Raw genomic sequence first — 25,398 nt, 5'->3', positions numbered from 1 at the left:
CCTGGCCCACCACACGCACAGCACTCATGGCAAGCACATACAAGCCAAGTCGACAGACGTACACATGCACACCAATGAGGACAGACCACTGTAGACCCTGCTGGCCAGGCATCGGTGGGTAGCCGCTCGGAAGACTGCACGTAAGCGCCCTGGTGGCGATGTGGTCAGCAGCTCGACAGGAGGACGAGGCGACAATTGAGGTTCTCAGTCAACAGTGTGCCTGTTGATGGCCTCTTCTGGACTCCATCCTCCTCCTCCTCCTCCTCCTCCTCCTTCTCCTCCTTCTCCTTCTTCTCAACGGCTGCACACAATCCTCCGTGTGACGTCTTGCCCGCGTGACGCCCACAAGCACCTTCAGCCACCCTCCCTCGGCACAACCTCCACGGCACACCTGCACACCTGCCGACATCAACACAACAAAGTGGGTAAGCCCACCCCTCGTGGAAGCGCCTGCGACCCGACTGCCTGGGACCTACACCACCACCACCACCGTCACCAACAACAGCAGCAGATGCCCCCTTCCTTCCTTCCCTCCATCCTTCTCTCTCAGGTGGTACAGGTACAACCCCCAGGTAAGGCAGGGCAAAAGTACTTGTCGACCCAGACCGATCAGGCATCCATGTGCCGGCCCGATGGAACGGTGCCATTTAGAGATCTTTTCTTGCTTCTCATGAGCCGGTCCGCCCATGCCCCTGAACCTAGACCTTGGCTGCCAGTCGTGCATGATGCATCTTGAGATCTCGTTTATTGCGCGGGGCGGCAAGACAAAGAAGGTGAAGGGGGAGAGGGTTAAGCGCCGGCGTGGGGCAATTGGGGGGTTGACAAGGGACCCAGCTGGGGTGGGCTTTTTTTTTCTTCATTCATTCCTCTTTCGTCATCCAGTCATGGAGAAAATGTGTCAACTTGGGGGGGACGGAAGGAACCAGAATGAGAGGGCATCATCGTGGTGAGAGAGGGAGAGAGATGGCTGCATGGCCGAACAGGTTAGGATATTTCCTTGGCTGGTGGTGAGAAACGAAGTGAGGCCCTGGCGAGGCGCTTCTCGATATGGGCGGCTATTGCTGCGCCTCTGATTTGTTGCTGGCCACTCGCACTGCAGTGCGGTTTGCTGCAGCACGCCGCGGCTTTGAGAAATCTGGACTTTTGGTCAGCATGACGCCATGTTCTATTTATTCATACAAAATAATGAATCTGAAAACTGTACTTTAGACTTGAGCAACTGGCTGGCTTAGCAACATTCTGGTGCGCTGGGTTGGTGAAGTGGTTGTTTTTTGTGGTAGACACAATCGCTGAGAATGCTTCGTCACCAAGTTTAGGTCTTATAGCAACGCAACGCTACTAGTACACCATAAAGAAGAGGCTGGGGAATTTCATGTGACTTGTTGAAGTACCCAATGGTGTAAGTTGGTATACAGCAGATGTCGACTTTGACTGGTTCTGTCTCGTTATTCGTCCATCTGCCCAGCCTATCTTCATACTCGTTGACGGGCAAAACAAATGTCTTCACCGTCGATATATGTGTTATATGATCCGCCTCACCACTTCCGATTAAAAGTAGGATATCTGGGCTGCAGCATACAATCAACCACCAAAATCATCCCAACATCATGGCAGTAAGAAGAAGAGGGGCAAAAAAGATAAATTGGATGCCCTGGCCCAGATCTGGCCCTTTGGCCTGCTGGCTGATCCTTCGCCTTTCCGGCCCTCGATCAGACATTGTGTGTGCGAGACAAAGGCATAAAATTCGTGAACTTGTCAAGTAATCAGTTCCTTTTTTTATATCGTTGCTCTGTAAGCAGCCTCATTTATGCAGGATACATGCTGTGCACTTGAGGATGTACACACACACTCGAAGTGATCCCTGCAAAACCAGACCCCCCCCCCTTCACCCTCCCCCGCAAATCAAGAAGCACCGCGAATCCTACATCCGAGCCTTGTCTAGATCGTGATGACCTTTCTGTTTTTCATGTGTTTGTACTTGTACTTTCATGCTGCCAAGGTTATAGAGTGCTTATGCTGGAGGGTGTCAGAATACAGACGCAACGTACACTATCGACAATAAGGAGGAATCAAGTAGTGCATAACCACACCCTGCTCTAGAGGTCATCTTAGCCTAGTAATCAACATTGAAGAGTCCATAGCACTTTGTAATAAGCAATTTGTTATTCCAATGCTGCTCTTGTTATCCTCACCCACTCATGACGGCCCGCTTGCACCTACTCTTCAGATTGGAATCCGTGCACACACTCACACCCCCGAGGGAGGTCTCTGGCTGCAAGGGATAATTATCAATCAGGTGACTATGATCCCTAAGCAATATGGAGGGGTATACTCTGCGCGGAGGGCGCTAAATGCTTACACGCAGGCGCCGTTTCGTCACTTTCAATGTCGATCTCCTGGACCCAGAGAAAGGAACAGAAAGAAAGAAAAAAGAGACGGGGACAGAGAGAGGCCCAACGGGCTGGTTGCTTCAAAGTACCACTCGGTGGTACCTACGAGGGTTACACTGTTGTAGCCTGGCCTGGCCTGGCCTGGCGTGAGGGTGGTTGGTTGGTAGTCATGATAAATAGTAGCACAAAAACAAAATCAAACACCAGGAGGGGAGGAAGTTACACACTCTCTTTTCCACTGGTCGAGCTCCTGCTGAGAGGAGGACGAAGGGTGCGACGACGTAGGCGAGGACAAGGACGCCAGAGAATGATTATCGAGAGCTAAGAAAGACTACACTGTGCACGGATGAGTCTATTCGCAAATAAGAGGGACCCCCTCGGCAATTCGTGGTCAGGGTAAGGCCCGAAGGATCAAGCTAGTCATCTTTGTGTTCCGCGAGAGACACACACACACACACACATACATACTCTCTCTCTCTCTCTCTCTCACTCTTTCACTCGCTGTGTACGTACATGGCACCATCTGACAGGTATATTGTGAGTGCAGGAGAGTAGCGATGATGATGAGAGCGAGTAGGTGAGAGGAGAATTAAGATGGAGGAGGAGGGGAAGGACTCGGGAGGGCAAGACAACCGCGCCGCAGCTATATTCCCAGCCCACGATGTGATGAAAAGGTTGGTCAGCTGGACACATACATCAGGCGCCGTTGGTAAGAAACACTTCGGAACTATGTCCTTTCTGTTAGACCCCGGGGCAATTGGCGAAAGAACATCCTCTATTCTTACCGGGGGGCAGGTGTGTTGTGTGTGAAGCCTTCTTTTCCAAAGTAAGACAAGGGAAAAAAAATGAAGGAGAACAAGCTTAGCCGAGCAAGACCTCCGCGGATCGCGCTCGATAAGCGACTCGTCCAAGAGAAGGGAGGGGGGTGGTGGTGGTGTGTGCTGACGGGTCGCGCATATGCAAAATGCAGCCGGGGGGTTGCAGGTCATCACGCCAAGGACTGGGCTGGGACTGAAAGTGGTGTCGAGTCGAACATGACAAAGGGACCCCCCCTCGTCTTCCCTTTCGTCTAATTGCCTCAAGTTGCCCTTGGAGGTTGCGTTGAGTGAGTAGCAAGTAGCACAGTTACCGTTCGCCGAGAGGGAGAGAGAGCCGGCACGGTACCACGAACCCACATCTCGCCTATGAAAAACAATCCCGGTAGACACAGTGGAAAAAGGCAAAAATAAAAAAGAATCCAAGAGAAGAAAACAGGGGTGAGAATGGAGGGGGAAACGGAGCAAGAGAAGATCATCTTTTAACGGTCTGTTATAGGTTCATGATGGCCCTTCTATTCTCGACCAATCATGCTATGCCGCGAACATGCTCCTCCACACGCCTGCGTAAAGGTGTGTGACCAACCAAGAAGTATACAGACTGGCCTGGGCTGACCTGCAGCCAGGCCGGGCATGGTTCTCGGGATGCCGACCCCCTGGAGAGCTTTGGTGGGACTATGCTGCATATAAGTACTTCAGGTATGTAATAAAGTACAGTATGTATGTTGGAGGTGCGAATTGCAGCATATTTATTGGTATAAATAGGACAGCCGGAGCAGAAAGAAAGAAGAGGAAATTGTCTGCCTGTGCAGCCACAGTTGCCCTCAAAACACAAACCTCATGTCACCGAAAAAGTAAACACCTCCAGACAGAAAAACATTCTACTATAGTACTGTACCAGAATTACTACGCAAGGTACTGTCAAAGAACACGACTCATGGCTGATGGAGGAGAACTAGCATGCATGCATGACACGCTCGTCCCAACAACAAGGCTGGGTGGCAGAGAGCGGTATATGCACCATAAATCATGTCGTGCAGAGAGAATGTGGGTCGACAGTTGAGTCTGCATAGTACAGGAAAAAGAGTGCGAGCTGAGGCCTTTTTATTTAGTGAATGGGGAATGACAAGGGTTGTGTATCCTCATCCTTCAAAGATGCGAGTGCAAGTTGACTCAGGGCGGCTCTCGCTAGAGAGAACATGCGTGCGAATGACACAAACGACACGAGTGGTTCCCATGACGCTTCTCGTGACAGGGCAATCTTATGTACTCTAGAAGGCCTATTTTCAAAAAAGAAAAAAAAACAAAAAGAAAAAAAAAGTCTCTCTCCCAAAATCACCAACTCAGTATCTCATGAAACGAACATAGTACTACGGTAAAGTACAAAATATGAGCCCCACAATGGATTACGATGGGGCCTACCAAGTAACAAGCGTAGGGACATTTACAGGCCGCGGAAGAAGAGGCTGAGGGCCCCCTGGTCCTAGGCGTCCCCCAGGGCTTCAAACGCAGCCGCGCTAGACTGTCGCCATTCCTTGTCGCCGACCAAGTCATTGGTTCTGGGCTTTCGCGTCTCTTTGGTCCATGATTATGCACCATGCGGCCACACAGACACAGAGACACACACACACACTCACACACACACTCCCAAGGGCCGAAATCGCGTTGGGCTGGGCTTGCTCCACCCATGGTTCTCGCCAATGATATGGCAGAGCCGGCCAGTCTGTCTAACACGGCGGCGGGAAGAGGAGTTATTACTATGGACCATAGTCGTACTATTAGTCTCACATCCCATGCCAGAGGAGCCCCCAAGAGACCAGGGGTCGCGGCTCGATTCCTCATAAAGGAAGGATTTTTCATACCATTCTTTTCCTCTCCGTCGGTCTGGATTTTGTGGGGTTGCATCCCCTCTCTCTCTCGGGCCACAGGTTATTGTGGTTATTGTGCAAGGTACTGCACGGCTTTTGCCTTTTCAAGACCCGCGGGCATCAGCTAGCGGTGGTTGTTGGACACCGATACTACTGAACGGGCTAACTACCTCGGCCAGTGCGTCCGCTGGCCGAGTAGCGAAGAACTCTTGTTGAACAGGAACCATTGTGCGCATGCTATTCATTCTATCGACGACGATCTCCCGCGATGATGGGAAATATGTGTGTGTGTGAGAAAAAGAGAGAGAGAGAGAGAGAGAGAGAGAGAGAGAGAGAGAGAGAGAGAGAGGAGGGGAAAGAGAGGTACTCTGAAGATCCGATTGAGGATTCTGGTCTGGTCTCATGGTTGGTAAACCAGGGCAGCCACTCAACTTAGGCACAGATCGGATCGCTTCCTTTGGGGATGCCCAACGGCCTGGTTCTGTTCCGAAGGATTGGCATACCGGGATCTCATCTGGAGAACATGAAAGAAAGGGTGACGTGCATCCCTTGCCAGGCTTTTGCACCATGGCATCCCACCCTCCTCGCGCTGAACGTGGCCTAAGCGCGATCACCCGACGGCGGGGATAGGCGGAAAAGAAGGTCCAGACACAAAATGACATCTCTTTTTGCCAAATGGGCAGTCCCAAGTAGTATTTGATCCACAGGGGTGTTTGAGGAATGATGTTGCCGGCCGCCGTATCCGGAAGGTCTTGTATTCCCGATCTTCTCTGTCTTTGTAGGTCGACCAATGCCTCTCTCTCTCTGTGTCTCTCTTCTGGGCCTTAGGATACCACCAACCTGCATGGCCGGGAAACCGGAATGGTTTAGTAGCAGCGGTGTTGTCGTTGCTACTTTGCTAAGCATGCTGGTTCTGGTGGTGGGTGTATGGGTGGGTTGGCTGACGGTGATCTTCTTCCTCTTCTTTTTGTTGGCTACAACAGTACATAGTACATTACTACTTCAGTTCTTCATCATCCATGGGTAGGTGACAGCACAGACGGGAGGATTCTACCTAAAATCTTGCCCCCTCTTCCTCCCTTTCCCGACGGACTGTCATGTTTCTCTCGTAAAATAACCTATAGCCAGCTCCTATCTGACCATCGTTCTAGAGGAGCCACAACTATGTACGTAAGTAAGGAAGTACGCACATGCTGTGTATGTACTATATGGCAGTATGTGTCTGGATGTCCGTTTATCTGTCCCCTGTTCGCACGTACCTTGTCCCACCAAGATTCTGTGCAATTCCAGCAGCACGACTATGTATACCGGCAGGCACTGGGGTCAAGGCTGTAGATTTTCTGTTACTTGCTTCCAGTAGCGTACCGTATTTGCAGTACCGCCAAACAGGCTGCCCTTGGACTGTCTGACACTTTACGCAGGATTATCGTCAGCCCGCGGCTGCGATTAAGGAGAAAGGGATGTGCCTCCTCTCTATCTATCATGGATTTCTCCCTCCAGCATCCATTGGCAGCCCTTGTCCCTGGACCTCCTTCATCGAAACAAGCGGCGGAACGGGCGGCGCCCCTTTCGGGCGCACCAGAGAAACCCCAGCGCGCTTCTTTAGCACGAACTATCCCGACGAGAAAGAGGTCTCCGCTCTCTCACTCCCTTTTCCTATTGATGGCTAAAAGAAGTCATTCTTTGGGAGATCTCTGTGTCTCTTTCTTTTTTCTTCCGTGTCTTTCTCTCTATTTGCTTCTTTTCTCCCTTTCTTTCCTTCATTTTAAAACAAAATTAAGACTATCGACCAGAGAGAGGGTCACGCTACTGGATCGACATACTCACCGGGTGTTGTTGTGTCACAGTGAGTGCCGCATAAGACTTATTGTGTGCTACCGATACACACACGCTGCTGGACAAGCGCCATGCCGCCCGAACATTGGAGCCGATGCGAACTTGGCGCGAGCCATGCGGGTATCGAAACGAGAGGATTGAGGAAAACGCTGTGCGCTACGGTGGGTTTTGTGGTGGTACCTGATTCTGACAAGGGTGGCGGGCAAGCTTGTATCTGTACGTCTCATGCTCCATGTGCCACGGCGTGCAGTACAGTGTCCAATGCTACACTACTGTGTCATGGTAGGTAGCAGTCTGTCTGGCCAGCAGCAAAGCCTTCAGGCTGTCACGTTGCTTCGCTGCTTGCAACATCACCCGAGGTCCTCCTTCTCCCCTTCCTGGCCGTTGGATCTGGACCTTGGATCCTGATCTTGGGCCACCTCGAAACAGACCCAGATGAGTCCTCCTTCTTCTGCAGACATGATTATTCTGGGGTTGGGAAGAGAGGGGCCGGGGAGGGAGTCCTTTTACCATCCTCCAACCGCCACGTTTGTCTTACTTATCATCAAATTCCACCCGTCCGCGGCTGGCTTGCATGTCTTCCTCTCTTCTTCCTCTCTCTCTCTCTCTCATCTTATTTCCCGTGACTGCGCCACCTTCGAGACACAACCACCATTCGTCATCCCAATCTCTCTGCGCGCACGCCCTCTTTTCTCTGTCCGTACAGCTACAACCGCTGTGAAGGAGCGTAAGTGGCTGGCTAATCTCGCGTCTTTTTGTGTAGCAATCGCTGCTACCTCGGGGGCTCAGATGAGGAGAGGAGAAAGGGGGGTGGTGGTAGGAGGAAGGCCCTGAGAGGAGCCACGCCATCCGTTTTCTTTTCCTCTTCAGGGTTCGGACTCCCGAGGTCGTATGTAACATGTGCCAGCCCAACAGAGCAGCGAAGAAGAAGAAGAAGGACAAACCATGCCCAAAAGGTGACAATCTCGGCAAGAGAGACAACTACTCCGTACAGTAGCATTCCAACCTGTTTTGAGGCTGCTGCAGGGCAGAGAGGCAAGCTGAAAGAAAGTGACTTGGTTGACATGCATTGCATATATGCGAATAACATGCAAGAGAGTACCGGGAAGCGAAACTACCATCACAGTAAGAGTCGGCAGGGACGACGTGCAACAAGCGTAGCTAGACGACCTAGTGTGTCATGTGCTAGTACTGTACTGTACCATGTACTGTACATGTCACCAAATTCATCAGGGAAACCGCCTCAAGAGCCGTACTGTCGTGGGTCAGCCCCGGCCTAACACACTGTACTATAGTACTACCCACTAGGGGTATTAGTACATCTGTAGTGCCTCGCTCTGTCCTCCAGAGCAGACGCCCTGATTTCCATAATAATCGCGCGCCAGCGGCAACGTGCCTTCCCCCCTCAAGCGCGGTTCCGCAGAGACTCAGCTTCTACTCCCCCATTTTCAGCCTTCACCACTTCCCTTCCTCCTTCACTTCGAGGGCTCTTATTTCTCCATACTACCTATTCAGCTGGAGCCGGGGTAAAAGGACGGGAGAAGAAGAAAAAAAAAGGACGACAAGAGCACACCCAGCGTCCTGAGAGACAACTGGAGTCGACTGACCAACGCACGAGATTTCGTCAAATTGCCTGATGCAAGGGAACATTAAGACAAGGACGACGGACCTCTTGCGTCAATCTTGGACCACCTGCAGCTTGCAGCTTCGTTCGATTCCGTGACCTCACGCAACAAACATCATCACGCTGATCATCCCAGGAAGAGAGCGAGTCCAATCAGTCTCGGCCGAGGTCATCATCACCTTCCTGTCGAATCAATCCCCCTATCGGTGAGTGCTTCAATCTACCATGTACATGCTCTGAAAACCTGCCCATGTCATTCGCGAATGCTTCCTGTCTTTTTTTCAATTCTTGAAGTTCTACCGTACGCTGTGCAAATATGCTTGGACGCGGATCTGTCTGAACGCTCACTATGCAAACACGGTAATCCGTATCCGATCACACTCTGCAGCGAATTTTTTATTTTTTATTTTCTTAAAAAAAAAGAGACGTACAGTACTTTCGACGTTACATACTCAGGCACCCATGACACTCTGCCGGGCAACCAATCATTGGCATTTACACTCACATCACACTCACACACCCACCAATGCACGCACGCGCACGCACACGCACATCGTCACGCCTTGCTCTTGTCAGGTAGCGACAAGACAAGCGGAGGCCTAGACTGAACCATGCAGCAAATGGCTAGTTGATGCGTTCTGTACGGAACCATTTTCTTCCATGTGCATCATTATCATCATCATCATCAGCCAGCAGATATTGGGCTGTCGTGCAGCGTCATGTCGCGCGCGCGGCTCTCTTTGCTTCTTTATTCCCCCCCCCCCCCTCCTTTCTTCTTTATTGTTACTTGTTTCTGTAGTGTTCTTCTTCTTCTTCTTCTTCTTCTTCTCCTCCTTCGCTGCTGTTGGTTCCCATTTTTCTTTCTTTCTTTGTTCTGTAGCTCTGACGTGTACAATTCGCCTGGACCTTGGGAGGCCTGGCGCTGCAATGCATTGCCCTCTCCACCCTTCCTTTCGCGTTCCCCTTTCCGGCGTCTCCACTTGGCGTTGGAAAGTCAGTCAACGTTGCAGGCTGCTCAGATTGCCGCGTTCCCTTGACAAGTGGGTTTATTGGAAATTATGACCCTGTGCCTTACCCGCGCGACTAGCAAAGAGGGCGGGAGGTGTCTCTCTCCCTTCCCTACTCCCTCGTTTCTCCCCTCCTCTCCCCTTGGATCCTGTTGGGGACCAGGCTGCCTGTACAGTTCACTTTTGACCCTCCTTCCTCACAATAGATTCAGCCAGTGACATTTTCTATCCGAACTACAAGAGATGATGCTGATAGAAACAGATGCCCAGCTCGATCGAGCAAGCAGATATCTATTCTCTACTCTAATACAGTCTGCGAAAGGGTAGAAGCACTTGCCGTCCGCTGAAATCGAGAGACAGTAAAATCTCCTTCGGCTCTACTATTCCTTGTAGTCTGACCGAGGCTAGGCGGCGCAGTTCAATGATCGACCCAAAGTCGAAGTAACCTCGAACAAGAGAAGAGGCCAACCCTGGCCCACAGCTTCAAGAGTGACAAGAGAGGTACTGTACCTCTCCGCCAAGACAGCCTATCCAAGCAACGTAGGTACCCATACATACCGCCTCCCTCTGCGTCTAGCACACCCCCGTCCTGCCCCGTCTAATGGGCTCAATCTGTGCCGCCCTGGCCTTCCCAGTCCGACCCACCACCTGGTTGCGTCTCCAAGGCAAGATACGCGCACGACAACACGCTCTCCTCTTACTCGTCCGCCAAATCCTACCCTATCCTGTCCTGTCCTATCCCATCCCAGTTGCTTGCCCTTCCCTGCACCCTTCTCCCAGGGCTCCCATACCCGCACCACCATCTACACACATGCACTTACCCTTTTACCTGACTTTTACCTTAACTCACCCTACCTCGAACTCCTCCTCGCCTTGCCTTGCCCTGGCCTGGCCTTGCCTTACTGCACACGCAGCACCTTTGCAAAAGAGCCCCGCCGCCTTTTCCCTCGCTTCTAGGCCCCTCTTCTCCCTCCCTCCCTCCCTCCGCCTTTCCTACCCCCCTCTTCGGAGGATGGGTGGACGCTAATCACACATTTAGTCGCTGATTCATCCAGACAAGATTCTCATCTCACACGGGGCGGATCCGGTCAAATCATCTATCGTCTTCTCTGTCCATTTTACATTCCACCGAGTACAACGATAAAGAATTGTTTTCTCCGGCAGTCAATTTTCTTCTTCTTTAATTCAATCGTGCGTCACTGCCAAAATCCACCTTTTGTCGATCCTCCCCAATTCTCCGGTTCGCCCTTTCTATAATTTTCGGACTTCGGGCGCACGAGACAGACGCATGTATCTGTGATATCTGTGTCTTGGCCCTAATCCAAGACGGCGGAGGACTCGGGCGTCGTGAAGGCCAGACGATATCGGCGCTTACTCGGACGGAGCACAGAGAAATGCGTGTGTTTGGGTGAGGACAGGCACCATCAATTCTCTGTGTTTTTTTCTTCTTGTTTCTTTCTCATATGCTACTTCCAACACAATCTGTCGAGCTGGCACCCCGAACGTGGGTTTTGATTAGGCGTGAGTGAGAGACGGAGGAGATCCCAGCTTGGTGTCTCAATCTCTTGTGCTCTGCTTGTGTCACCTTCAATATCCCACAAGTCTTATAGTGAGTGACTGGTGCTCTCTGCTTGGCGGGTGTGGGGGGGTTGTTGGAAGCAGAGGACCACCGCCGGTATCCTTACTTGATCATCCTGGTTCAAGGCTCGCCGTCGTGTTCTGCGCAACGTTGAGTTTCTCATTTTTCTGTTTGTACTCACACCTCCGCCTCGAGACAAACCCAACCGTCCCAGGAGGGGTATTGCGTTACTCAAAGAGGAGCAAAGAGTCCGTACTCGCCATCCTCGGCGCGGGTGACCTCTCACCAAATTTCCTCTCCGGCAAGACTTGTCTAGGGAGAGAAGAAAAGCACCAGAGGAGGAAATAAACAAGAAGAAGAGGATCCAGCCCATCATCGGTAACCTCGTCTATCCATCTCACGCTGGTGTTTACGCCCTTGCCACAACAACCCACCTGCGTGCTGATCTCAGTTCGAACGAAACAAGATGGCAAGCTTTACAGCTATGAACGGCGGGGGGTCGCCAAAAAAGGGCGTGCAGGACACGAATGGAGGATTATCCGTGGACGTGCAACGCGCCGGCTCTATCGATGGCGCTCATGGGACCACAGCGCCACAAACAGCACCATTACAACCGCCTCTGGATCAACGGCGGCAACAACAACAACAACAACAACGAGAGTCATCGTCGAGTGAGGCCTCGCCGACACGGGAAGGAGGAAGAAGTCAACAGGGCCAGGCTGCTCATCATCAATATACTTCTTCTTCTGCAGCAACTCATCCTGACGCTGAAGCCTCGTCGCATAAAAGGAAGAGGTCACACGACGATCCTGGCGATGATCGCAGGGAGATGCCTATGTCGGTGGAGAGGCAACAGGAAATTTCCCACCAGGAACGGTCACAGCTCTCCGAACCGCCCAGGGAGAGAGACAGAGACCTTTACGACCAGGAACGACGCGATCGGGGCGAGTATCATACCTATAGCGATGAGCAACGAGAACGAGAACGGGATCGTGAGCGTGAACGGGACCATGAGGCTTGGTATTCGTCGCACACCAGCCGTGACGAGCGATCCGTCTACAGCCAGCCTGCATCGGCGGCGCCCGACTCGGCCCAGAGCGAAGAGCAGCAAATGGGCGAGGCGCTGCGGAGGGCTGCTGCCGAGCATGAGTATCCACAGACGAGCCCTGAAGGTGATGACCGGCTGATGGCCTATTCGGGACCGTACACGCCTGAACAGCGAAGGGATGGCGTGGTCCAGTCCGACGCCAAGAAGAGAAAGCGCAACTTCAGCAATCGGACCAAGACAGGCTGCCTGACCTGCCGGAAGAGGAAGAAGAAGTGCGACGAGGCAAAGCCCGAGTGTGAGTAGCTCACAACAGCCACCGTCCTTTCGTCACGCCTCCCATACAAAATAGGTCATCTCTCAGAAGGCATAGCTGACATTGGCGAGGAATATAGGTACCAACTGTTTGAAGGGGGGCTTCGTCTGCGCCGGATACCCTCCGCAGAGAGGATCATGGCCCAAACCAGAGAGCAAGGCGCAGACGGTCCAGATCGAGTCAAAGGATCCATCCTACAAGCCGCCAGGCGCCTATGGCATGCCTCAGCAGGCGCCGCCTTATCCCAACCAACAACCACCACCGCAACCGCCACAGCCCCCCCTGAGCCAACAGAAGCGAGAGCCTCTTCCTTCATATCGAGGTCAGCCGCTGAGAATCGAGCCGCCCCAGGGTCGACCTCTTTACTCGGATGATGACAGGCCCACCGCGTCCACACTTCCCAGCGCATCCGTCGTCAGCCCAGACAACAACAAGTTGTCTGCTCTCTCTACCGCCTATACAACCACCACCAGCAGCACGCCCGCCAACGTCTTCCCGACTCCTGTCAGCGCCGCTCCCGTGCCTTTCCCCGACAGAGGACCCAAGGAATACCAGCGTGTGCCGCCTCTGCACGATCTCACCCGCTCCACCGAGCCAGACATGACACCGCAGAGCAGTACGGGCACCACCCTCCCTCATATCAACATCATGCACGCCACACGCACCAACAGCCCCATCAGCACGCCGCAGTCCAGCAGCACAGCCCAGACGACGGCACAGCTCGCGCTTTCGCACACCTCGCAGTTCTCCTCGCCCGCATCAGCAGTGGCAGGCGGTGGTGGCCGCCGCGAGAAGGACGAGATGCTTGCGGAGAGGCAGTACTATCCGTTCGACAAGGAGCTCGTGTTAGAGAGAGAGCGTTGCAATGCGGCTCTCTGCCGCTTCAATAACAGCATGAACCCGGCCAACGGTGCATCGCCCGAGGAGAGAGCACGGCTCTTCCGCGAAATCCTGCAGCCCAAGGTGCCCATCCAACTCTCGCCCGTGCAGACGATCCCTGTGATGAATGCTGGGCGCGTGGGCGACCACGTCGTCGTGGAGGCTCCCTTTACCTGCGATTATGGATACAACATCCAGATTGGAAAGAACACCGTGATTGGGCGCAACTGCACCATGGTAGACGCGTGCGAGGTCATCATCGGGAACAACGTCGTCATCGGACCCAATGTGAGCTTCTACACGACGAGCATGACGACCGACCCGAGGAGAAGAAATGGCGCAAAGGGAGCTTGCCAGGGCCAGAGGATTGTCATCGAGGACGATTGCTTCATCGGGGGCAGCGTGGTGATCCTTGGGGGTGTCAAGATCGGTCGGGGCACAACTGTTGGCGCCATGAGCCTGGTGACGAGGGTATGTCATTGTGTCTCCTCACTCTCTCTCTCTCCTCTTCTCGACCATGACATGTGCCAACAGTTGACATTTGATTATGAATCTAGACACAACCGGCTTTTTGCATATGTACTGGTAATCCAGCCAAGGTCACAAGGGGTATCGCATCGCCGTATTCCTAAAGGAAAAAGAAAAAAAGAAGGAAAAAAGAAAAAGCTGGACTTGTTGTGGATTTCCCTGGAGTTTTCTCTATATATCTTTTTCTTCCTTTTTTCTTTTTATTGCTTCTGATTTCGCTGCACTTACTGCTTTTACTTGTTTTGCTTGTAGCAACTGTTTTTAGTCCTCTTGCTTGTCCAAGATACCCATTTTAATGGTTGATGATGAAGAAGAGAAAGAAAGAACGTAAAGAAAAGCCATGGGCCTCTCAACATTCTCATCTCGATTTGTTCACCCTTTTTCCATTTCCATGCACCGAAGGGGAGCTTCCAAAGTCCTTGAAAGAGGGCGTGTCTTCTTGCACCCCGGGGTGCACAGAGTGAGCTGATTGAGAGTGTTTTTGGTGACTGAAAAAGAGGAAGGAGAACGAGATTGGAATGCACAACGGGGAAAGAGGCAATATGGCCACATAGACTTGTTATGAGAGCAAAATCCAGGCTCTTACTGAGTCTCAAAGGGGCCCAATGCAAGTTCACGTGGAATTGCAGGTTTGGTGGCCCTTTTTCCGGGGTATTTCAGAAAGAAGAGAATGAAACATAAATCAACCACAGAAACAAGCTTTACCAGAATGAGTCTGGGACTATCTCATACCGTGAAGATGCACTACTGTAATTGCAGTTGAACTATGTTCATGGACTTGTACCTGGTGTCATCTTCACCAAAACGACCCACCCTTGGGTGCTCATCTGGCCACTGAGGTTAAGAAAATAAATCAAAAAAGAAGAAGATGACAGAAGAAGAAAAAAAAAAAACAAAGGGTACAATTGGCAAGTATACTGCTGCGGACTCAGTGCTGAAATGTTTCTTAAGCTCAATTGTTCTGTGTACACTATGCTGGCAAGTAAACAGAGAGATCGCTTGTTTTGTAGTCTTTCGCGACAATGCTTCTTCGCCCACAAGCGCGATTTCTACAGCGTCTACAGTACAGCGTCTACAGGCGCTACAGGCGGGAGCTGCAGGCCCCTTGGACTGTCTACAACAGCCTCGGCTACGGCGGGTCAGCGGAAAAGAGTCGCTCGCCTGTCCTCGGCAGCGGCTAATCCTCCTCAGGCCGCCTGAAGAAGGCCCCTTGTTCCTTTCCGTGGCGCCTATTGTACCCACTGCTAAACACTACTGCCGATCGTATGTCATCGCAGCTATTCTAGACTGTATTACTGAGCCGAGGCTGTGTGGGTTTCCCTTTCCCCGTCGTCACGTCCTTTTTGGTCAACGCTTTCTCACATTCCCGTCCACGACTACACAGAAGGGCGGCTCTCGAACGCCTGATGCGGTGACCTTTTCTTTTCTTTCTCTCTCTCGCGGATCGTCGCGCGGCTTGGCATCTCGAGCTGGGCCAGCTGGAGAGAGGGAGAGAGAAAGTGCGGCGGTAGAAGAGCAGCAAGTCGGTTGAGTCACGACGATGACGACAACGATGAAGACGGCAACGGCAACAGCAGCACGAATACCAGCGTCAAGCCGCCGCCTCCTCCCCCTCCCTCTGCGCGGGCTGTCCTCTCAGCAGACCTGCCACTCTATAATACCTCGACGTCTGGCGGCTGGACCCAGGACTGTGCAGAGGAGGGTGGTGTCAACATTATCACCCAGGGTCTCGAGAGGTGGTCAAGCACAACGGCAGCGACACCTACAAGGACAAAGACGCCATGCCTCGTCCTCCAAGAGGACTACACGGCCGAAGACAGCATTGTTCTTCCCAGGTACGGATGCCGAGACCCCCCTTCCAGTATTCTTTTCAGTCTCCATGACTAACAATAGGTTCCTGTGTCTCTCTTTTTGCAGGCCAGGGCGTCCAAAAAGTAGGCATGCTGACCCCTTGGGTCGAAGCTTTCCCTCGCACCGCGGCGCCCATCCTTGACGAGATCGATACGGTGATGGGCTACTCCCTGACGCGCATCATCGCCGAGGGCCCCAACTCGCTCCTCTCCGCGACCCCCCATGCCCAGCCTGCGATCATGGCAACCTCGATCCTCGTCCTGCGCGTCCTGGAGCGCGAGTTTGGCTTCCATGTCAGCGACCGCATCGACTTCACCCTGGGCCACAGCTTGGGCGAGTTCGCAGCCCTCGTGGCGGGCGGATACCTCGCGTTCGAGGACAGTCTGTATCTTGTCAAGAGGCGGGCCGAGGTGATGGCGGCTGCGACGGCGACGGCAAGGGAGGAGTACGGCGGGGATTATGGGATGGTGGCTATCGTCACGGAGCCCGAGTACCTGGCGGGCCTGATCGACGCCGTCAACAACTTCACCGTGCCCAGCAGCGACAAGTCCGACAGCGGCGCCGACTCCGAGGTTCCGCCCATCCAGCAGGTCAAGATTGCCAACATCAACAGCAAGAACCAGATCGTGCTGAGCGGGTCCATCGAGCGCATCAAGACCCTGGTGGCCCACGTGAGGCAGTTCCTGGGCCACGACCCGAGGGCCGTCCGGCTGAACAGCGACAGTCCCTTCCACAGCCCCATTATGAAGCCTGCCGTCGCCACCATGCGGCGCCTGCTGGATGGGAAAAGCCGGAGGAGGACAAAAGGGTCAAGAGGCCACGACCAGAGGGAGGAGGGAGAGCAAGGAGAGCTTGTCACGTTTCCTGGGAAAGTGAGGGCGATCAGTAACGTCACGGCGAGGCCCTTTGAGAGCAAGGCCATGTTGAAGGACCTCGTGGCCAGGTCGTGCCTGGAAACAGTGAGGTGGTGGGACAGCATACGGTATCTAGACCAGCAGGAAAAAGTCAGGCGGTGGATCGGCATAGGCCCTGGAAAAGTGGGGAGAAACCTGGTGGGAAAAGAAGTCGGGATTCGTGGGACAGATGCCGTCAAGGGCGGTGGTGTGTGGGCGATTACGGACCCGTCAGAGATCGAGGAGGTGTTGAGGGGACTGGAGGAGACAGACCCGATTGTGGAAGAGGAAGAAGACGAGAGGATTGTTGGAGATGAGCCCTGAGGGCGCAACTTGCTGCATACCCCCCCATTAATCTGTGTCACCACTTGTCTAGCTCTATTGTACGCAAAAAAAGCACCCATAATGATTGTTCGATCTGAGTTAGAATGAGGATATGAGCAATAGATCCCTTGTTGGCTGATAGTCAATCCGCCATTGGGTCTGGGCTGGATCTTGTCCGGCAGCTATTAACGTACTTGAGTAGAGGACTCCTGGGTGGCCCATCGATCTATAATGTTCATTATACCATAGGTACACTACTTATTCATTGTTCTCAAGAGTCTTATTTCAAAGATGAATATAATAGTGTAACATGCTTCTCAACCATCCCCCCCCCCCTCCTCCTTCTCACACATTTCTATAAGCGCAGAACCATGATACTACCGTGTAAATCGTTGCCTACGCTCTACTTTTCTTTGCATTATTACACAAGATGACTTATGTTGGGGTAGTTCCAAATTTCTAAGACTAAAAGGTTGGATATAATCTTATATTTATTATTATCAGACAAATTACTTGTACGTAGCTTTTGAGTTATCAATTCAAGTTTCGAATATGTAATATTTAAAAGCTTTATAGCTAGTAAAAAAGCAGGAGAAAGGCGATCGGGAGGGGAAAGTTCGAGGCGATACCAATTGCTGACAGAACCCAGGTTCGATAAGGCAGCAGCCACCCTCGCAGCTTGTATTACTCCCCGCATCTTGCCCTGCTCTACAAACTTGGGTAGCTGAACTTTTCCAAGTCCTACACTGTCCAAACTCGATGATCCAACGCCCAATGTCCATCATCAGATTAATCCGTCTATAATCTAATAAGCATACTTCATGGAGGAAGTGCCTTCACTACAGCTGGAGGTCGCTGTGGCTCAGCCTGATGCGGATATTGAGATCCAGATGGGGCCGGTCGCTGGACAAAAATTACTCGCCATATGTATGAACATCGCCGCTGACGGGTCCCGCGACTTGGCAGATTTCGACTTGACAGCTTTTGAGGAAGCGATGTGGGACGAATGCTGCGCTGCTGGCGCTGGCGCAGGTCGCGAGGCCTTCACACCATCTGTCATCCAAAGTCTGAGGTCCCTACTCAAACAGAGGCAGTACAAGATCGCCCTCATTCTCTTCCAAAAGATCAAGGGCGTGGTTGCGCCTGACTTCCTGAAAGACGGAGCTGATATTCTACCATTTGCCCTCGCCTCGTGTTTTCGAACCGAGAAGAGATGGAGCTTTGCAACCTGGGAGTTGGACTCCTTCTCTAGCGAGTTGATTGAGATTCTCCCGCTACTTGTTGAGCATGGGGCCGGCGTCAGGGCTTTCGACGATCATGGGAACACTGCACTCTTCTACGCTTGCATGCTTGGACATCACAAGCTATTTCGGAAGCTTTTGGGACAAGGGGCCGATATATCGACGACGCACCAGTTTTTCTCGTGGCGAGAGGTGACAGCGCTGAACCTACTGCAGGCAACACTCGAGGCCTTTGCATGGCAGGAGTTCCAAACGCCTTTTGTTTTAGATTATCCGTGGAGATTGAAACCTGGAGATGGATGGAGACAGATTGCAAGCGATCTGCTGGATGCTGGGTTATCGTGCCCACGCGACGATCCACGCATGGTCAAACTTTTGCAGACGGCATGTTTCCAGGGGAATGCTTCATGGATCAAGAGGTTGATGGAGTTTGGAGTTCCAATCGACGCCCCGACAGTTCAAGATCGTAGCGGAGGGAGGTTCTACGCTTGTGCACTTCATGCTGCGGCCGCCGGGGGGCAGGCAGATGTGGTTAAACTCCTTCTTGGCAAGGACGCCCGGCCTCAAGATCTGGGCCTTTCGACTTGTGTTGCAATAGATAAAAGACGCCCTCGTTTATCGGGCGAATCTGTTCCACGCAAGGCTCGGAAGCAGACGGCTCTGGCGGTCGCCATCGACGAGGCGCATGCCTTTGCGAAGAGTCCCTATTCCCATCGGTGGAATCGTACTATGAAACGTTCGGAGTCGGAGCAGCTGATGTCGAATTACTGGGAGACGTGTCACGTGCTCTTGGAAGTTGGATCCAACCCAGATGACCGGGCCCAGTTATTCGAGATATCTATTAAACACGGCGAGGTCTCCCTGGTAAAGCGTCTTCTGCAGATGGGGTGTAGACTTGCCCGTGTCCCCGATATTAAAAGCTTTGAGACAATTCAGCTCCTTGTCGACCACGGCTCAGAGTTCGACGCTGCTCAAGCACAGAAGTCTGCTGTCGAGAAAGGAAACTGCGAGCTGCTGAACCTCTTATTTCAGAGATGGGGCAATCTGGTGCCTCCCGATGAGCTTGGACAGCTTGCTGTGTCAGTGATCACGAGGGGTGATATGGACATGCTTGATTTCCTTACCTCAAATTGCCTCGGAAATATCAACGAGGAATTCCACACCCGGCCCGACAAGGATGAAAAGGGCGAGACGCTTTTGCAAATTGCATGCAGGACTGGGTCTAAGAAGACCATCGACTTTCTTCTTGAGCGGGGCGCCAACCTTCACTGCCCGGAGACAGGAAACAACGTGTTGACGACCCTGGAAAAGACGCTCAAAACGAAAGGGTGGGGGAGTGGTGGTCTCTCGGGGCTATGGTCTCTCATTTGGCTGCTGGAGCGTCATATGCCGGAGGAAGCGCAAAGAATGCGAGACCAGTGGCGGGTGAACACTCAGCGGCGTGCGCCCATCGAGACCGTGATCAACAACAAGGACCAAACATTCGACTACTGGGACGACCACATAGAATCAACAAACCCTGAATCCCAGCTGTTGCCAATGGACATGATTGACGGGGAGAAGTTTGAACACAAGCCGTTATCCGGCCGCGACGCATTCCGTACAATGATCCTCCACCCTGCTACGGATTCAGGGTCCCTGATTGAATGTGAACTCGTGGCTTCCGATCTGAGTTTGAACCCAGACTATGAAACACTTTCCTACGTATGGGGCGACAGCCCTGTGTCGAGATACATCAAGCTGGATGGCAAGGTTTTCCAGGTCAAGCCCAACCTGTACGAAGCCCTGCTCGCACTTCGGCTGCAGTCCCAGCCGCGACACTTATGGGTCGACGCCACCTGTATTAATCAATGCGACACCAACGAGCGCAACCAGCAAGTAACTCTCATGGGCGACATATACAGAAACGCGTGCAGAGTCCTCGTCTGGCTGGGAAAGGCAAGTGAGGACTCTCACCTAGTCTTCCAACATCTTGCAGAGTTCCAGAAGCACCGAGATGATGTACTTTCAGGTCGCGCCAGGCCAAAAGACCCTTTCGGCGAATCTCACGTCAACCCGCCACTTTATCAAGGGCCAACTCTTGCGGCGTTTCGACGCCTCTGTCGGCGACCTTGGTTTTTCCGGACATGGGTAATTCAGGAGAAAGCCCTCAGCAAAGAAGCCATTATCTGCTGTGGATCCGACTCAGCCCCCTGGGAAGAATTCTTCAGGCCGTCGGGTTACAGGAAGGAAGCCTACCATCCCCTCGGTGGCCTACACCACCAAAGCCGAGCACATCAGCTGGGCCGACTGCACCTGTCGACCGAGCACGAGGCATACGAGGACTTGCTCACGTACAGTCAGTTTTGTCAAGCTACCGAGCCAAAAGATAGAGTCTACGGCATACTTGGCCTGCTGAGACCTGGCTTAGTCAAAGTGGAGTACGAGTTGGATGTTCAAGAAATTTATCGCAAATTCGCCCAGGTCATCATCCAGAATAACGCTAACATCCGCCTCTTGAACCTGTGTGGAACGAAGAAGACTCTACCCGGTCTACCTTCTTGGGTGCCAGATTTTAGCGCAAGACGCTCCTCATGTCGTCTTCCCCAGAGGGTCACCATTTGCACCAAGGAACTTGGTCAGTGGATATCAAAGTATCTGACCAAGGCATTGCCCGGGCTGCGTGTCCGCAACGGCGGCAAGGAACTCGTAATCAAGGGTAAGGCCGTCGACACTGTTCTGGCCGTTGGGGATGAGATGCCCGCAAGCACAGAATATGCGCCTGGTACAGAGGCGTTCTCCCAGGTTCTCTCAGGATGGGAGAGTCTCGCTGGCGAGACCTGGTCCCGGACGCAAGACTCGGAAACGGGCTCGATGTCGGTCGACCCGCACACCACGGCAGCTGATGCGTTCCTATCGACACTAGTTGCTGAAGGCACTGGGCTCGGCTCAACCTACAGCTGGGCACGCTTGGCTGGAGTGATATGGTACAAACGATACGGTACGGGTGTGCTTATGGAGAAGGAGCCCCGATACTTTGAGGACGTCGAATATTGCACGGACCTCAGCAATGGAAACAGGGACGAGAATACACTATATGATTGGTACAAGAGTGCTTACCAACGCTATGCCTTGGATTTGGAGAAGGTTGTTTATGGGAGGAAGCTATTCGTTACCGAGGGAGGGTCTATGGGGCTTGCAGATCCGCCAGTGCAGCCGGGTGATAGAATTGTCTTCCTTTCTGGATCCCATTACCCTTTTGCTCTGCGGCCTGGTGAAGGGGATACGTACACCCTCCAGGGAGACTGTTACGTGCAAGGGTTAGACGTGACTAAGTTGTTTGACGATCCTGAGAAGCCTTTTGTAGAGTATGTTCTGAGCTAGATAAGTACTGAAGTAATAGTCTCGACATCTAGATGGGACAGCGTTGAATTCTAAGAGGTTTACCTGTGTCACGCAGGGTTTTCATCCGAAGACACAAGAATTTGCATAGAAAAGACCCCCCGCTATCATATACACACACACACACACACACACACACACACACACACACACACATATATATATATATATATATGTAGAATATATATAAACCAGATGGTAGGTACTTAAGCTTCGTTTACAAGCCCGAGTTTTACGCGTGTACTCATGGAGGCTGCAGTTGAAACTTCTCCGCCCACTGACTTTCCAGTGAACAGAAAACAATGGACAGAGAAAGCGAAATTCCTGGGATGTCTCACGGGTAGGGCTACTCTCTCCTTGGCGCGACATCAAACATCGACAGTTGACAATGGAGAAACTTGATGCAGGCTTCTCGCGTGTGGTCCGCCAAAGTAGATGGCGCAGAATGTGGTACTCCGAGCCCTAAGCAGAGCGGCAACCACTGCAGGCCCTTTGTCAGAATCCTCACTCGACAAACATTGCTCAAGCCACGTTCACTTTCTCATCAGAACCGACCTCCAGCTTTTAGCATATTAGATTGGTGAGCGTCTGGCGGCCGCACCAAGGCTGCTTGCTGCCCTCGAGGCCACACGAGGACCAGCTGCAGCACAGTACTTGGGGTATGCAGCTACAGCTGTTCATGATCTGGCTTTTGGTTTTTTTTTTCTTCTTTTCTTTTCTTTTCTTTTCTTTTTTTTTTCCTCCTCTTTTTTTCCCCTTCCGTTACTCACACATGGGAATGATGATTTATACAGCAAACAGTATTTCACCAGAAAGACGAGTTCATCTTTCCCAAAAATTATAAACGATCTATCTTTGAAACCAAGCAAGAAACAGAATAAAACGGATCGTCACAAACAATCCGTTTCTTATCCCACTTTCAGTGTAAAACCATGGAAGGAAAAAAAAAAGCTCTAATCCCCCAGCTAGAAAATTCCTATAGTCGTCCAATCTGCAGGAGAAACAGAACAACTCCCACAGTATACAATAGTAGTATGCGACTGGACGAAATCGACTGCGCCCAGCCTTTCTTCATGATTTTCAAGGGCCCCTGGACTGACCGCTCCGCGCCGGTCTGGCCGTATATGTTGGCTTCCACGATTTGCTCACACGCTCCCTGATGACCTTGCGCTCTCCCTTCCAACAAGTCCCTCATCTCTCGGGTCCTGGTCAAGTTCAGCGGCGTCTTGCCTCGTGCATTCTTACTCGTCAGATCCGCCACCGCCCCGAGCTCCAGCAGGACGACCGCCGCACCCAGCCTGCCGTTCGCCGCAGCGTGGTGCAGCGCGGTGCTGCCTCCTCTGTCACTCTCATGCAGGTCAAACCCCGCTTCCTCGATCAGCACCCTCAGCGCCGCGGCCGCCCGCCCGCTCCTCGTCGCACAGTGGAGCGCCGTGCACCCCGTCCGGTCACGGCCACGGAAGGGACCTAGACTCTCGGAACCTGAGCCCTTCATTCTGAGCAGGTGGCGCATGAGCGGGATGTTGCCGCGCTCGGCGGCGAGGTGGAGCAGCGAGCGGCCCGCGCTGTCAGGGAGGGTCCAGGACTCGGCGGGGAGCTGTTGGCGCTGGGCGAGGAAGAGGAGGTCCTCCTTGGCAGTGGAGGAGCGCGTCCATGCGAGGTAGTGGATGAGGCGCATGCCCTGGTCGTCGGGTGCTGCCAGGGCGTCCAGGTCGCTGTCCTGGCTGTGCAGAGCCGCCTCGTAGAGCACGGCGCGTGTGTGCGAGGAAAAGTAGTGATGTAGTGGTGTGCGCTGTGAGAGGTCGCGGCGGGCGAGATCAGCGCCGGATGCGAGGAGGGCTTTGGATAGAGCGAGGTCGTTGGACAAGCGGATGGAGAGATGCAAAGGGGTTCTAGCATGTCGAGAGTCACGTGGTATCAGCTTTCGGTTCTATTAACTCAAGCCTCAGGCCCCAGTCCCAGGGGTTCTCGAAAAGGGGAAAAGGGCCAAGGACTTACACGCCAAGGTCATCAGTTGCATTGACATCAGCGCCGAGATGGAGAAGTAGCTGCGCTATGCCTGTCTTTTGGTGCCGAGTGGCCACCTGAAGGTGAGGTTAGCTACCTAGGTATGTTTGTGCCCCAGACACTGCTTGATTTCTCATTGCAAAGGCATTATTACATGGAGGAGGCTTTCTCCCTGGCGCGTCGTATCCGTGATGCAGACTTGTCTCGACACGAGGAGTTCTCGGACAGTATCACAATCGCCTTCTTTGATGGCTCTGAATATGGGCCAATCGTCTGGCACGACGCTTGTCACACGTATTTTAGGATCCATCCACATCCCGCCAAGGCCCGGCAAACGCGTGCATCCGAGAATCGTCAGAGTGACTTTCCAAGAGAACACAGTCAGGGACACTTGGTACGCCCACGATGATAAGAGAACAGTGTATATTGCACAAGTTCGTGATGTGCCCTGCCGAAAGACCGCATGTCCATGCCGTAAGCGCAGGAGAGAAGGCCCCATGGTCCATGCTTTGGAAGCCTTGGGCTGCATTCCGACCTCTGCAACAGAGAGTCCTGCAGAGCCGCAGGCCGGCGGTGATGGTGAACTCGGTGCAAGTTGGCCGGCATGGTCAACCAAGTTGTGACCCAAGGGCACTGCAGGCGGGATTATAACGCCGACAGGCTGAGCGCTGTTTGTAATTGTATTGTTATGTCCTGGTCTGGACTGAGCAACAATCACCTCGCTTCGAGAAACTAAAACTTTTAAAATCTCCCTGCAGCGCGTCAGCGTCCAGAGGAATGACTTTCTTGACGATAACTCGACGTCCCCTATGTATAACATTAGAAAACAGTCAGTTCCGAGCGCACATTTCAAGTACCTGCGTCTCGTTCAAGAAGACAGCATAAAAGTAGGTCACGCGCTCGCGGAATCGGACAAGTCGTCGGTCCTGCATTGCATGATTCACCCTGGCAAGCCAACCCCGGACGCCGCCTTTTGCAAGGAGACGACCGACTTCGGCTGCTGCTTTTTCCGCCTCCCGTACCTCATCGATGAAGGTACCGAGGGTGCTTCTCAGCTCCGCGTCCGCTGTGATGCCCGCCGGGAGTCCCGTCCAGGCTGTGGCAAGTCGATCTAAAGTAGAGATCAGTGCTTTAATAGTGATACAATGCGTACGGATCTCGCCGGGGGCACCAGCGATCGCCTCATAGCTCCCGAGGATAAACTTGCAAGACTGGGCCGCAACTTGAAGCAAGGCTACAAGAGACGCAGCGGTCGAGATCCCATCCATTTTGCCTTGGACAGTTTGTGATTTGGAACAAGTGCCGCAAGAGATGATGAGAAAATCCCGGAACAAGAAGTTAATTGTATATGTTGTTATCCTTGGGTTGTAGACTCCTACAAACCCTTGCAAAATCGCATGCAAGAGTTGTGTGCAGCCGTGGATCCTGAGAACCCAAGTGGTTCTGCCTTGCTGCGCGGAATGCCTCGGGCGATGCTGACTGCATGTTGATAATGGACATGGTAGTATCTCCAATTCGCCCACTTTGTAAAACAGGGCGAGAGGCGTACGCAACTTGCCGTCAAGATCCGATTCGCCCACTTGTTGAAAACAGGGCGAGAGTGCGTTTGGGGAAAGCCCTGTTATTCTGCATCCTGCCAGATAAACTGTTGCTTGCAGGCAACCACTCTAGGTTCCAAGTCCTTGCCCAAGCTGAGTATAAGTATAAATGCCACCGATAATCTTTTAACCCTCGCTATCTCCAAAATTCCACTCTTCGCCCAGTTCTACTCAAGCTTGATCCCCACACCAAATCGCAAGGTCGAAAAAGTTTCT

At 52.7% G+C, this 25,398-nt stretch overlaps 5 protein-coding genes across 5 annotated transcripts; 4 read left to right on the top strand and 1 right to left on the bottom strand.

Moving 5' to 3' along the window:
• Positions 1-5,863: 5,863 nt before the first annotated feature.
• On the top strand, positions 5,864-6,743 carry M406DRAFT_333261 (uncharacterized protein; the record flags this gene model as incomplete). The annotated part of the gene is made up of 4 exons (XM_040920829.1): positions 5,864-5,992; positions 6,080-6,096; positions 6,225-6,243; positions 6,495-6,743. 4 exons carry the CDS (start codon positions 5,864-5,866, stop codon positions 6,741-6,743), a joined length of 414 nt encoding a protein of 137 aa, XP_040773893.1.
• Positions 6,744-13,237: 6,494 nt separating this feature from the next.
• Positions 13,238-14,579, top strand: M406DRAFT_357635 (uncharacterized protein). Its single transcript, XM_040923730.1, has 2 exons — positions 13,238-13,830; positions 13,917-14,579. Exons 1-2 carry the CDS (start codon positions 13,282-13,284, stop codon positions 13,989-13,991), a joined length of 624 nt encoding a protein of 207 aa, XP_040773892.1. The 5' UTR covers positions 13,238-13,281; the 3' UTR covers positions 13,992-14,579.
• Positions 14,580-15,439: 860 nt separating this feature from the next.
• On the top strand, positions 15,440-16,986 carry M406DRAFT_63659 (uncharacterized protein; the record flags this gene model as incomplete). The annotated part of the gene is made up of 4 exons (XM_040924847.1): positions 15,440-15,594; positions 15,688-15,722; positions 15,805-16,910; positions 16,945-16,986. 4 exons carry the CDS (start codon positions 15,440-15,442, stop codon positions 16,984-16,986), a joined length of 1,338 nt encoding a protein of 445 aa, XP_040773891.1.
• A 790-nt stretch (positions 16,987-17,776) lies between these two features.
• M406DRAFT_72882 (uncharacterized protein) lies at positions 17,777-21,591 on the top strand (the record flags this gene model as incomplete). The annotated part of the gene is made up of 2 exons (XM_040925586.1): positions 17,777-21,543; positions 21,579-21,591. 2 exons carry the CDS (start codon positions 17,777-17,779, stop codon positions 21,589-21,591), a joined length of 3,780 nt encoding a protein of 1,259 aa, XP_040773890.1.
• A 962-nt stretch (positions 21,592-22,553) lies between these two features.
• Positions 22,554-24,852, bottom strand: M406DRAFT_108075 (uncharacterized protein; the record flags this gene model as incomplete). Its single annotated transcript, XM_040915282.1, has 5 exons — positions 22,554-23,469; positions 23,576-23,661; positions 23,739-24,252; positions 24,431-24,695; positions 24,738-24,852. The coding sequence occupies 5 exons, from the start codon at positions 24,850-24,852 to the stop codon at positions 22,554-22,556; spliced, it is 1,896 nt and encodes a 631-aa protein (XP_040773889.1).
• Between the last annotated feature and the right edge of the window lie 546 nt (positions 24,853-25,398).

The sequence above is a fragment of the Cryphonectria parasitica genome (genome assembly GCF_011745365.1).
Source record: "Cryphonectria parasitica EP155 unplaced genomic scaffold M406scaffold_7, whole genome shotgun sequence".
NCBI classification, from domain to species: Eukaryota; Fungi; Ascomycota; class Sordariomycetes; order Diaporthales; family Cryphonectriaceae; genus Cryphonectria; species Cryphonectria parasitica.
Note: the sequence above shows the minus strand (reverse complement) of the source record. Positions and strands in the feature narration are given on the sequence as shown.